The sequence below is a fragment of the Blennius ocellaris genome (genome assembly GCF_963422515.1).
Source record: "Blennius ocellaris genome assembly, chromosome: 11".
NCBI lineage: Eukaryota > Metazoa > Chordata > Actinopteri > Blenniiformes > Blenniidae > Blennius > Blennius ocellaris.
In genome coordinates this window covers 23003459-23015008 of record NC_137660.1, presented here as the reverse complement: position 1 = coordinate 23015008, position 11550 = coordinate 23003459, and the positions used below count along the sequence as shown (strand labels likewise).

General features: G+C 42.9%; 1 protein-coding gene across 8 annotated transcripts; it reads left to right on the top strand.

The window, feature by feature from the left end:
• LOC308136799 (myosin heavy chain, fast skeletal muscle-like) lies at positions 1–9697 on the top strand (the record flags this gene model as incomplete). 8 transcript variants are annotated; one of them, XM_080505293.1, is made up of 39 exons in its annotated part: positions 1–207; positions 282–425; positions 521–677; positions 780–807; positions 889–985; positions 1090–1182; positions 1272–1335; positions 1419–1517; positions 1610–1713; positions 1819–1957; positions 2041–2159; positions 2276–2425; positions 2517–2687; positions 2780–3080; positions 3162–3232; positions 3325–3412; positions 3520–3637; positions 3723–3846; positions 4128–4264; positions 4350–4605; positions 4692–4934; positions 5021–5197; positions 5288–5433; positions 5536–5626; positions 5718–6107; positions 6218–6344; positions 6429–6547; positions 6635–6831; positions 6969–7152; positions 7247–7412; positions 7523–7647; positions 7745–8053; positions 8145–8348; positions 8458–8583; positions 8675–8845; positions 8920–9024; positions 9117–9212; positions 9301–9432; positions 9677–9697. In XM_080505293.1, 39 exons carry the CDS (start codon positions 1–3, stop codon positions 9695–9697), a joined length of 5796 nt encoding a protein of 1931 aa, XP_080361419.1. The 8 variants fall into 8 exon arrangements, with proteins under 8 accessions (XP_080361419.1, XP_080361416.1, XP_080361415.1 ...); XM_080505290.1 differs by having other exon boundaries at positions 889–1003; XM_080505289.1 differs by having other exon boundaries at positions 1–231; positions 889–1003.
• Between the last annotated feature and the right edge of the window lie 1853 nt (positions 9698–11550).

Genomic DNA, 11550 nt, shown 5'->3' with positions numbered 1-11550 from the left:
ATGAGTACGGACGCGGAGATGGCCTTTTATGGCAAGGCTGCCATTTACCTCCGTAAGCCTGAGAAGGAAAGAATTGAGGCTCAGAACAGGCCCTTCGATGCCAAGAGCGCCTGCTATGTGGCTGATGTGAAGGAGCTGTACCTGAAGGGAACCATCACCAAGAAGGAAGGTGGCAAAGTCACTGTCACAGTCCTGGACACTAAGGAGGTTGGTATCATTTATCAGACTCAGGTATGGATAAAATGTGATCAGTTGTAATTGTGAGTGATGTCCTGTTGCAGGAGAGGACAGTCAAAGAAGAAGACGTCTCTCCCATGAATCCTCCCAAGTACGACAAAATTGAGGACATGGCCATGATGACCCACCTCAACGAAGCCTCTGTGCTGTACAATCTCAAAGAGCGTTACGCAGCATGGATGATCTATGTAAGATCCCAGTTAAAGTCAATCGTTATAACTTATTTGCCCACAGGACATAAAGAACAGGCATTCACTTTTTTTCTCTGCGTGATTACTTTCAGACCTACTCTGGCTTGTTCTGTGCGACTGTGAACCCCTACAAGTGGCTCCCAGTGTACGACTCTGAGGTTGTATCTGCCTACAGAGGCAAGAAGCGTATGGAGGCTCCACCCCACATCTTCTCCGTCTCTGATAACGCTTATCAGTTCATGTTAACTGGTATGTTGGGTTTTTTTACATCACAAGGAATTCATCAAAATGGAAGGTAGATATTGCAGATGAGAAAAAAAATGTGAATATATTTGTTCTTCATTTTAACAGATAGGGAGAACCAGTCTGTCTTGATCACGTAAGCATATCACTTGTCGTATTTTGTTCTGAGTTTTTCGTGATGGTCAGATTTGCACTAAAAGTCTGACTCTATACTTAGTGGAGAATCAGGTGCCGGAAAGACTGTGAACACCAAGCGTGTCATCCAGTACTTCGCCACAATCTCAGTTGGTGGTGACAAGAAGAAGGGAGAGGGAGTGTCCAGCAAAATTCAGGTCGGTTGCCAAAAGCTTTCGCTTTCTGAAATGTATCTCAAGGAGAAAAGGCTTTTTCTGACATCTGTCATGAACTTAAATTATAGGGTTCTCTGGAGGACCAGATTATTGCTGCCAACCCTCTGCTGGAGGCTTATGGTAATGCCAAAACTGTGAGGAATGACAACTCTTCCCGTTTCGTAAGTATTAAGTGATTTCTTCCTTGAAGCGCTCATTGTATAGGTTTCCAATATGGAGTAACATTTGACATTTTCTTCAACCCAAATAGGGTAAATTCATCAGAATCCATTTCGGCACAACTGGCAAACTGGCTAGTGCTGATATTGAGACCTGTAAGTGAACATTTATCATTGTGAGGCCACATTAATGTCTATGAAAGTTGAGCAACCTGTGATGTATTAACCTCATTTTGCAGATCTGCTGGAGAAGTCCAGAGTCACCTTCCAGCTGCCCGATGAGAGAGGCTACCACATCTTCTACCAGATGATGACCAACCACAAGCCCGAGCTGATCGGTGATGAGATTTATAGAGTTTTCATATCATGAATCAAACATTTCACACAAATTGATGAACTGACTAAATAAAATCTACTTTTTGACCTTTAGAGATGTCACTGATCTCCACCAACCCCTATGACTTCCCCATGTGCAGCATGGGTCAGATCACTGTGGCTAGCATTGATGACAAAGTTGAGCTTGAGGCCACAGATGTGAGTAATAAACTTAATATTCACTGTATTATGTGTTAGATATGTTTTTTGATGTTGCTATCATCAAACTGCATTTTGGAAGGTAAATATATTACTTCTGAACAGAATGCCATTGACATCCTGGGCTTCACTAATGAGGAGAAAATGAGCATCTTTAAGATGACTGGTGCTGTGCTTCACCATGGCAACATGAAGTTCAAGCAGAAGCAGCGTGAGGAACAGGCTGAGCCTGATGGCACAGAGGGTAAGTACTTGTGAAATATGTATGTTACAAAACCCTCAAACAACAGTAATCAAGCTTTGAATCACAGTTTGTTTTTTTCTCAGATGCTGACAAGGTTGCTTACCTGCTGGGTCTGAACTCTGCTGATATGCTGAAGGCTTTGTGCTATCCCAGAGTGAAGGTCGGAAATGAGTATGTCACCAAAGGACAGACAGTACCTCAGGTAAGCTGAACTAATCCCATTTCCTGCAAAGCAATGTGATACAGATTTAGAGAAAACATAAAAATCCAGTAACCAGATTTTTACTGATAAACACTTATTTTCTTTTCAATCTTTAGGTGCTGAACTCTGTGCCTGCCCTGGCCAAGTCTATCTATGAGAGGATGTTCTTGTGGATGGTCATCCGTATCAACCAGATGTTGGACACCAAGCAGCAGAGGAACTACTTCATTGGTGTGCTGGATATTGCCGGCTTTGAGATCTTTGATGTAAGTTTAAATCATACATCATGAAAAAGCTTTTGCCAGTATATTTTCCTTTATGCATTTGAGTGATTATACTGGTGTGTGTTATTTTCAGTACAACAGCATGGAGCAGCTGTGCATCAACTTCACCAATGAGAAACTGCAACAGTTCTTCAACCACCACATGTTCGTCCTGGAGCAAGAGGAGTATAAGAAGGAGGGTATTATCTGGGAGTTCATCGACTTCGGTATGGACTTGGCTGCCTGCATTGAGCTGATTGAGAAGGTATACATCAATTTACACTATTTATAATATATAATTGTTTGGGGGAAAAACAATGTCCATTCACAATGCATCTTTTTTCTTGCATTATCAAGCCCATGGGCATCTTCTCCATCCTTGAAGAGGAGTGCATGTTCCCCAAGGCCACTGATGTGTCCTTCAAGAACAAGCTGTATGACCAGCATCTTGGCAAGACAAAGGCATTTGAGAAGCCCAAGCCAGCAAAGGGCAAGGTTGAGGCTCACTTCTCTCTGGTCCACTATGCTGGAACCGTGGATTACAACATCTCTGGCTGGCTGGACAAGAACAAGGACCCACTGAACGAGTCCGTTATTCAGCTGTACCAGAAGTCCTCAGTGAAACTGCTGCCTCTCTTGTATCCCCCCGTTGTTGAGGGTATGTTCAACAATCGTGTAACCCATTGCAAACATGATTATCTATTCTCATCTTTCTAACTCAATCCCTTCTTTTGAACAGAGAGCGGTGGTGCCAAGAAGGGTGGCAAGAAGAAGGGTGGCTCTATGCAGACTGTGTCTTCACAGTTCAGAGTAAGGTTTCAGTAATACGTGAAATGTTATTCAATACTCAACTTCACATTTGTTGCTTCTATTGATACAAAGTCATCACTTTGTACCCACAGGAGAACTTGGGCAAGCTGATGACCAACTTGAGAAGCACTCATCCTCACTTTGTGCGTTGCTTGATTCCCAACGAGTCCAAGACTCCAGGTACATGATTGTCATACTCAGTTTATAAGCTCATGCTGATTAGAATTAGGGTTCAAACCTTGATGAAGTGTATGTACAATCATAAATGGTAAATATTCACTCTGCAGGTCTGATGGAGAACTTCCTGGTCATCCACCAGCTCAGGTGTAATGGTGTGCTGGAGGGTATCAGAATCTGCAGAAAGGGTTTCCCCAGCAGAATCCTCTACGGTGACTTCAAACAGAGGTACCAGTTACAATATTTTGGAACACTCCTTTCAATTAAAACTCTAAAACCATGCTCATCCAGGACTTTAACTCTTTTCAAACAGATACAAGGTGTTGAATGCCAGTGTCATCCCTGAGGGTCAGTTCATTGATAACAAGAAGGCTGCTGAGAAGCTGCTGGGCTCCATTGATGTTGATCATGACCAGTACAGATTTGGACACACAAAGGTAATAATTTATAAAACTATTAAGAAATGTATTAAACTATTCCTAGTGCAATTCTGTTCACACCTCCCTCCAAAAAAAAACTTTCTTTCAACAGTACCAAGATATGCCCATGATACAAAAAATACAAATTTGACATATTCATCCATGAAGAGGCTTCGCTGATAGAAAGTTAAAAATGAAATATATGTATATTCTGTTTATCCTTGCTTATTTATTGGTTTAGTTTCTGAGTTCAAGTGTCGTGCAGACATTCAGAGATCTTTACACTTTATTTTGTTCAGGTGTTCTTCAAGGCTGGTCTGCTGGGTACCCTTGAGGAGATGAGAGATGAAAAACTTGCAGCCTTGGTCACCATGACTCAGGCTCTCTGCCGTGCATACCTCATGAGGAAGGAGTTTGTCAAGATGACAGCGAGGAGGTGAGTTGGAAACAACACATTGTGAATAGACATATGAAGAAGCCTGACGGGTAACTTGTCTCTAATATACACATCTTATCTACAGGGAGGCCATCTACACCATCCAGTACAACGTCCGCTCATTCATGAATGTCAAACACTGGCCATGGATGAAGGTGTACTACAAGATCAAGCCTCTGCTGAAGAGTGCTGAAACTGAGAAGGAGCTGCAGCAGATGAAGGAGAACTACGAGAAGATGCAGAGCGACTTGACAACCGCTTTGGCCAAGAAGAAGGAGCTGGAGGAGAAGATGGTGTCTCTTTTGCAGGAGAAGAATGACCTGCAGCTGCAAGTCGCATCTGTAAGAAGAAAACATGAAATCCTTATTTTATTGCCGCTTCCAAAAAATGTTGAGTTGCTAATACCTTTTCTTTCTATGTGAAATAGGAAACAGAGAATCTGTCAGATGCTGAGGAGAGATGCGAGGGTCTGATCAAGAGCAAGATTCAGCTGGAGGCCAAACTCAAGGAGACCACTGAGAGGCTGGAGGATGAAGAGGAAATCAATTCTGAGCTTACTGCCAAGAAGAGAAAGCTGGAAGATGAGTGCTCTGAGCTCAAGAAGGATATTGATGATCTGGAGCTCACCTTGGCCAAAGTGGAGAAGGAGAAACACGCCACTGAGAACAAGGTTTTTAAACTAGGATCTATTCTGCAGAACATATCAAATGTAAGAATTGTGCAGCCATAAAATAATATCTTTTATTGTGAATACAGGTGAAGAACCTGACGGAGGAGATGGCCTCTCAGGATGAGAGCCTTGCCAAGCTGACCAAGGAGAAGAAAGCTCTTCAGGAGGCCCATCAGCAGACTCTTGATGACCTGCAGGCTGAGGAGGACAAAGTCAACACTCTGACCAAGGCTAAGACCAAGCTCGAGCAGCAAGTTGATGATGTAAGTTGTTTCTTCTTAAAAAAAAAGACACTCACCAAAAGTGACCAAAAGTGTTGGACGTGACGATAATAAACTTGCATCTATGCACAGCTTGAGGGCTCCCTGGAGCAAGAGAAGAAGCTCCGCATGGACCTTGAGAGAGCCAAGAGAAAGCTGGAGGGTGACCTCAAACTGGCTCAGGAATCCATCATGGATCTTGAGAATGACAAGCAGCAGTCTGATGAGAAGATCAAGAAGTAATTAACCATAGTTTTCTCATCTATTTAAAAACCTACATTGTGTTTACACACATTCGAAGCCATGATGAACTCTTACTATGCAATTGATGATGTTTACAGGAAGGACTTCGAAGTCAGTCAGCTTCTCAGCAAGATTGAGGATGAGCAGTCCATGGGTGCCCAGCTTCAGAAGAAGATCAAGGAGCTTCAGGTGACTGATGCAACATCAAACATTAGTTTGTATGTCTACCGTAGTTTGCGACTTCATTTTTAATGACTGACCCTTCAACCACACCAAACAGGCCCGTATTGAGGAACTGGAGGAAGAGATCGAGGCTGAGCGTGCTGCTCGTGCCAAGGTTGAGAAGCAGAGGGCTGACCTGTCCAGGGAACTTGAGGAGATCAGCGAGAGGCTGGAGGAGGCCGGTGGTGCCACTGCTGCTCAGATTGAGATGAACAAGAAGCGTGAAGCCGAGTTCCAGAAGCTCCGTCGTGACCTGGAGGAGTCTACTCTGCAGCATGAAGCCACCGCCGCTGCTCTTCGTAAGAAGCAGGCCGACAGCGTTGCTGAGCTGGGAGAGCAGATTGATAACCTGCAGCGCGTCAAGCAGAAGCTGGAGAAGGAGAAGAGCGAGTACAAGATGGAGATTGATGACCTCTCCAGCAACATGGAGGCCGTGGCCAAAGCAAAGGTACCTAAAGCATATAGTTTTACTCTAATCGCTGAATTTTAAAGTAAAGACAGCCAATAATATGAATGGATCACTGAGGTAAATGACCTGAAATTGATTCTCCACACTAGGGAAATCTGGAAAAGATGTGCCGTACCCTTGAGGACCAACTTAGCGAACTGAAGTCCAAGAATGATGAGAACATGCGTCAGGTGAATGACTTAGGTGCACAGAAGGCGCGTCTCCTGACAGAGAATGGTATGTATGAGACACACAAGATGTCCAGTGTATGACTGGCACAAATTAATATATACTGATATTCTATCCCCATCTTCACAAAAGGTGAATTCAGCCGTCAGATGGAGGAGAAGGAGGCTCTGGTGTCTCAGCTGACCAGAGGCAAACAGGCCTTCACACAGCAAATTGAGGAGCTGAAGAGACAGATTGAGGAGGAGGTTAAGGTAAGAAACATCTGACTACAATGTGCATGACTATTAATCTTGGGGAGATATTGATGTCTGAACGTCTTTTTGTGTGACTCACTTCAGGCCAAGAACGCTCTTGCTCACGGACTTCAGTCTGCCCGCCATGACTGCGACCTGCTGAGGGAACAGTTTGAGGAGGAACAGGAGGCCAAGGCTGAGCTGCAGCGCGGCATGTCCAAGGCCAACAGCGAGGTGGCTCAGTGGAGAACAAAATATGAAACTGATGCCATCCAGCGTACAGAAGAGCTTGAGGAGGCCAAGTGAGTGATGTTCAAACAAATTAATGAAATCTTCACTTCCTTTGAAGCAACTCATTTCACTGTTCTCAACAATCTTTCATTGCAGCAAGTGTATATACTCCTTAGTATTGACTGTGTGATTAATTTGTATTTGAAAGGAAAAAGTTGGCCCAGCGTCTGCAGGAGGCTGAGGAACAGATTGAGGCTGTGAACTCCAAGTGTGCTTCTCTTGAGAAGACCAAGCAGAGGCTCCAGAGTGAGGTGGAGGACCTCATGATTGATGTGGAGAGAGCCAACGGACTGGCTGCCAATCTGGACAAGAAACAGAGGAACTTCGACAAAGTAATGTCTTTCAGCTTCAACTCCCGCCAGGATTTTAAATTACTTCTCTCTGTGTGGATGCATCACTCACCTGTGTGAATGGTTTCATATTTAGGTGCTGGCAGAGTGGAAGCAGAAGTTTGAGGAGGGCCAGGCTGAGCTTGAGGGAGCCCAGAAGGAGGCTCGTTCTCTTGGCACTGAGCTGTTCAAGATGAAGAACTCCTATGAGGAGGCCCTTGATCAGCTGGAGACCATGAAGCGTGAAAACAAGAATCTGCAGCGTGAGTTCCCAAAGACTTGGGTTTTTTTGAGCGCCTGCATGCAGTCATCAGAGTATTCATACTTCATGTGTTAAAATGTAATGATCCTGATCACATAAATCTCTATGCAGAGGAGATCTCTGATCTGACTGAACAGATTGGTGAGACTGGTAAGAGCATCCATGAGCTGGAGAAGTCTAAGAAGCAGGTGGAGACTGAGAAGTCTGAGATCCAGACAGCTCTTGAGGAGGCTGAGGTACATTTTGTTTTTGGAGGATGCTTTTGGAAATTGGAAAATTCACGTCACAAACTAATCTAAAATAAGTATCTATTTATTTTTTGGATAACATTAGGGAAGCTTGGAGCATGAGGAGTCAAAGATCCTGCGTGTTCAGCTGGAACTCAACCAGATCAAGGGTGAGGTGGACAGGAAGCTGGCAGAGAAGGATGAAGAGATGGAGCAGATTAAGAGGAACAGCCAGAGGGTGATTGACTCCATGCAGAGCACTCTGGACTCTGAGGTCAGGAGCAGGAATGATGCCCTGAGGATCAAGAAGAAGATGGAGGGTGACCTGAATGAGATGGAGATTCAGCTAAGCCACGCCAACCGCCAGGCTGCTGAGTCCCAGAAACAGCTGAGGAACGTTCAGACACAGCTGAAGGTACTTTAAGTCATGGACCTATTGAGATCAATATGGCAAGTACACCACCATTCCAGTATTTGTTTAATCTTTTTCCACGTTTGTTCTCCAGGATGCTCAGCTGCACCTAGATGATGCTGTCAGGGCCCAGGATGACCTGAAGGAGCAGGCCGCCATGGTTGATCGCAGGAATGGTCTTATGCAGGCTGAGATTGAGGAACTCAGAGCTGGTCTGGAACAGACTGAGAGGAGCCGCAAGATTGCTGAGCAGGAGCTGGTTGATGCCAGTGAGCGTGTTGGACTTCTGCACTCTCAGGTGAGGATTTTCTCTGGATTTTAAAATGTCTCCTCAGTACATATAATGACAAATAATGACTAACTTTATAAGACATATTGTGATCTCACACTATCATTCCATATTTCAGAACACAAGTCTTCTGAACACCAAGAAGAAGCTTGAGACAGACCTGGTTCAGGTCCAGAGTGAAGTGGATGACGCTGTCCAGGAAGCCAGGAATGCAGAGGAGAAGGCCAAGAAGGCCATCACTGATGTACAGCTTATTTCCTCTTGCTTAGCAATATTCTTCCAAATAATACAGTCTTATTCTTGCTGTTTTAAGCTGAATTCATGATGTCATCTAGGCTGCTATGATGGCGGAGGAGCTGAAGAAGGAGCAGGACACCAGCGCTCACCTGGAGAGGATGAAGAAGAACCTGGAGGTTGCAGTCAAGGACCTGCAGCACCGCCTGGATGAGGCTGAGAACCTGGCCATGAAGGGTGGCAAGAAGCAGCTCCAGAAACTTGAATCAAGGGTAGGTTAGGGAAAAGATTTCTGGACCAGTAAATATACAAACAGATTTTCAATCATTTTCGCTTTTTGCTTCAGGTTCGTGAGCTGGAGACCGAGGTTGAGGCTGAGCAGAGACGAGGTGCTGATGCTGTCAAGGGTGTCCGCAAGTATGAGAGGAGAGTGAAGGAGCTCACCTATCAGGTATGGTAACACAAGCATTCAAAGTGCTAATCACTTTGTAATTAAAGTCATTATCAAGGCTTTTAATCATGCATGCATGTGTTCTACTACAGACTGAGGAGGACAAGAAGAATGTCAGCAGACTGCAGGACCTGGTTGACAAGCTGCAGCTGAAGGTCAAGGCCTACAAGAGGCAGGCTGAGGAAGCGGTAAGAAAGTGTATTTGTGTATTTATTCATCTACAAAACCTGCAGATTTTTGTGACGACCAACATAAATTCTCTTTCTCATATTTCAGGAGGAACAGGCCAATGTTCACCTGTCCAAGTGCAGGAAGGTCCAGCATGAGCTTGAGGAAGCTGAGGAGCGTGCTGATATCGCTGAGTCCCAAGTCAACAAGCTCAGAGCCAAGAGCCGTGACTCTGGCAAGGTATGAATATTCACAATATCTTGGAGCATATGCATCAACTATATGCATATATATATCATATATGTATGAAATACATGCATATATACATATACATATATATATATATATATATATATATATATATATATATATATATACACACACACACATACACATATATATGATGGAATTGATCCATCCAAACTAACTGTCCTGAAGCCTAATTTCAGCAAACTTACTCAGAATTTCTATCTGTCTTTTACAGGGCAAGGACGCCGCTGAGTAAATCACACTCAGTGTTTCACTCTGTGGTATCATAAAATATGATATTGCTTATGCTGAAAAAATAAAGATTATACTGCTGCTCTGTAAAAACTGTATTTCTTTCTTTCTTTCTTTCTTGGAGTGTAGTAAAAGATGTTTTTTTTCTGAGGCATTCAAACAAACCATTGGCCCATTAAAATGTGGATGATCAGAATCAACATCCCCTGGAGTTGAACCCTTAATTGAAATACAGAAGTAACATGGTGCATGTGATGCTTTGATCCAATCATCATCCTCACATACAGAGGGGCTATAACTTACAGGAGTCTAAAGGCCTATTCATACTCTAGAAGTAGGATGAAGAAACGTCTGACACTGGGATTGTGAGCCAACAAATTCCGTAATTTTTTAGCCCCATCTGTCAGAAAAAATTTGCGCGTCCAGGACAAAGTTTGTTCTGCTGTGTGGTCCGCTAACTCTTGTGTGATTGGTCAGATTTTTCTTGTTTCCTTCTTCCTTCTCACAAACCAAAATGGATGACACCTCCGTCACCTTATCTTCTTCATTTGTTCGACTATAGCATGTCTCTAATCTTCCTCCACCTCAGCTTCAAACATCTGTTTTTCTACCTACCTCCTCTTTCATCAACTCACACACTACTCACTCTGCCATTGACAAGGAAGCATTCCACTAAAATGTTATTTTTCCTCGCGTGCAAACGCACTGCATCTGAAAATCGCATGCTTTGTGAGAGGTGTCCTTCAACCTCAAGTCTGCAACACTTTAGCACATGGCAAGTCAGTGCCACACACACATGCTCCAATGAGCTAATTAGTGTATCAGTTATATTTCAATCATGTTTGGCATGTCGTCTCGCTACTGTATGAGCCCTGAAAGCCTTGAGTCCCATGCTGCACCTGATTGGACAAATGGGGCTGTCTGCTCCTGCAGTTAAAACTGGACCAACATGGCGGCTTGGACACAACTTTCTCTTTTATTACTAAAACAGTTCAATGAACAGAACTTTTAAAAATGTTTGAGGCGAGAAATGAGCTGTGCAGTTGAAAAGTTCAAACACTTTAGAGAAGAAAATAATAATTAATTGATTAAAACATTTCTTCACAATATGGACGAGTATTAGGGTCGCAAATGAGAAGAAAAGAAAAATTAAATAGGAGGTACATTCTTTTTTATCATGCACAGTGAAAAAAAAGTCTAAATAACTTCATGCCACTGCTTTTATAAAATGGCTTGCAGGCAGTTGATGAAATGGTGAAACTATACATCAGAATAGGCTTTAATGATGAAGAAAAAAAATATTTTTTTCATTTATTAATTTATTCAACCATGTTCACATTTTACTTAACAGGGTCATACATTAATGTGAACAGTGCATGGTGAAAAGGAGCACGATGAAGACATCGTCTTATTGTTCATGCCCCTTTGAATATAAACAGAAACATCGATGACCATAAACAGCGGTGATCCATTCAACAAAATTTTAACACACTTTACTGTGTTTAAAAATCAATCATTTGAACAATTTAGAAAACAAAACTAATTTCCACATTGCAACATGCAAGTTACATTTTTTATATTCCTCCATCTGCATCTCCTTAAACATATTTTTAAATGTATTTATTGTTTGAGAACATTTTAATGTGTTCTTTAATGAATTCCATAATCTTACCCCAGCAACTAAGAAACCCCTCTGTCTTATGGAGGTTCGGGAGAAAGGTACACAAAAATTTCCTTTTCGTCTTGTGTCATCTGTGATCAGGGTCAATTTCATGTAAATATGTTCCGGGACCAACTTGTGCTTAATTTTCCACATGATCAATAAGATTTTTAAATGAACAAGGTCTTTAAATTTGA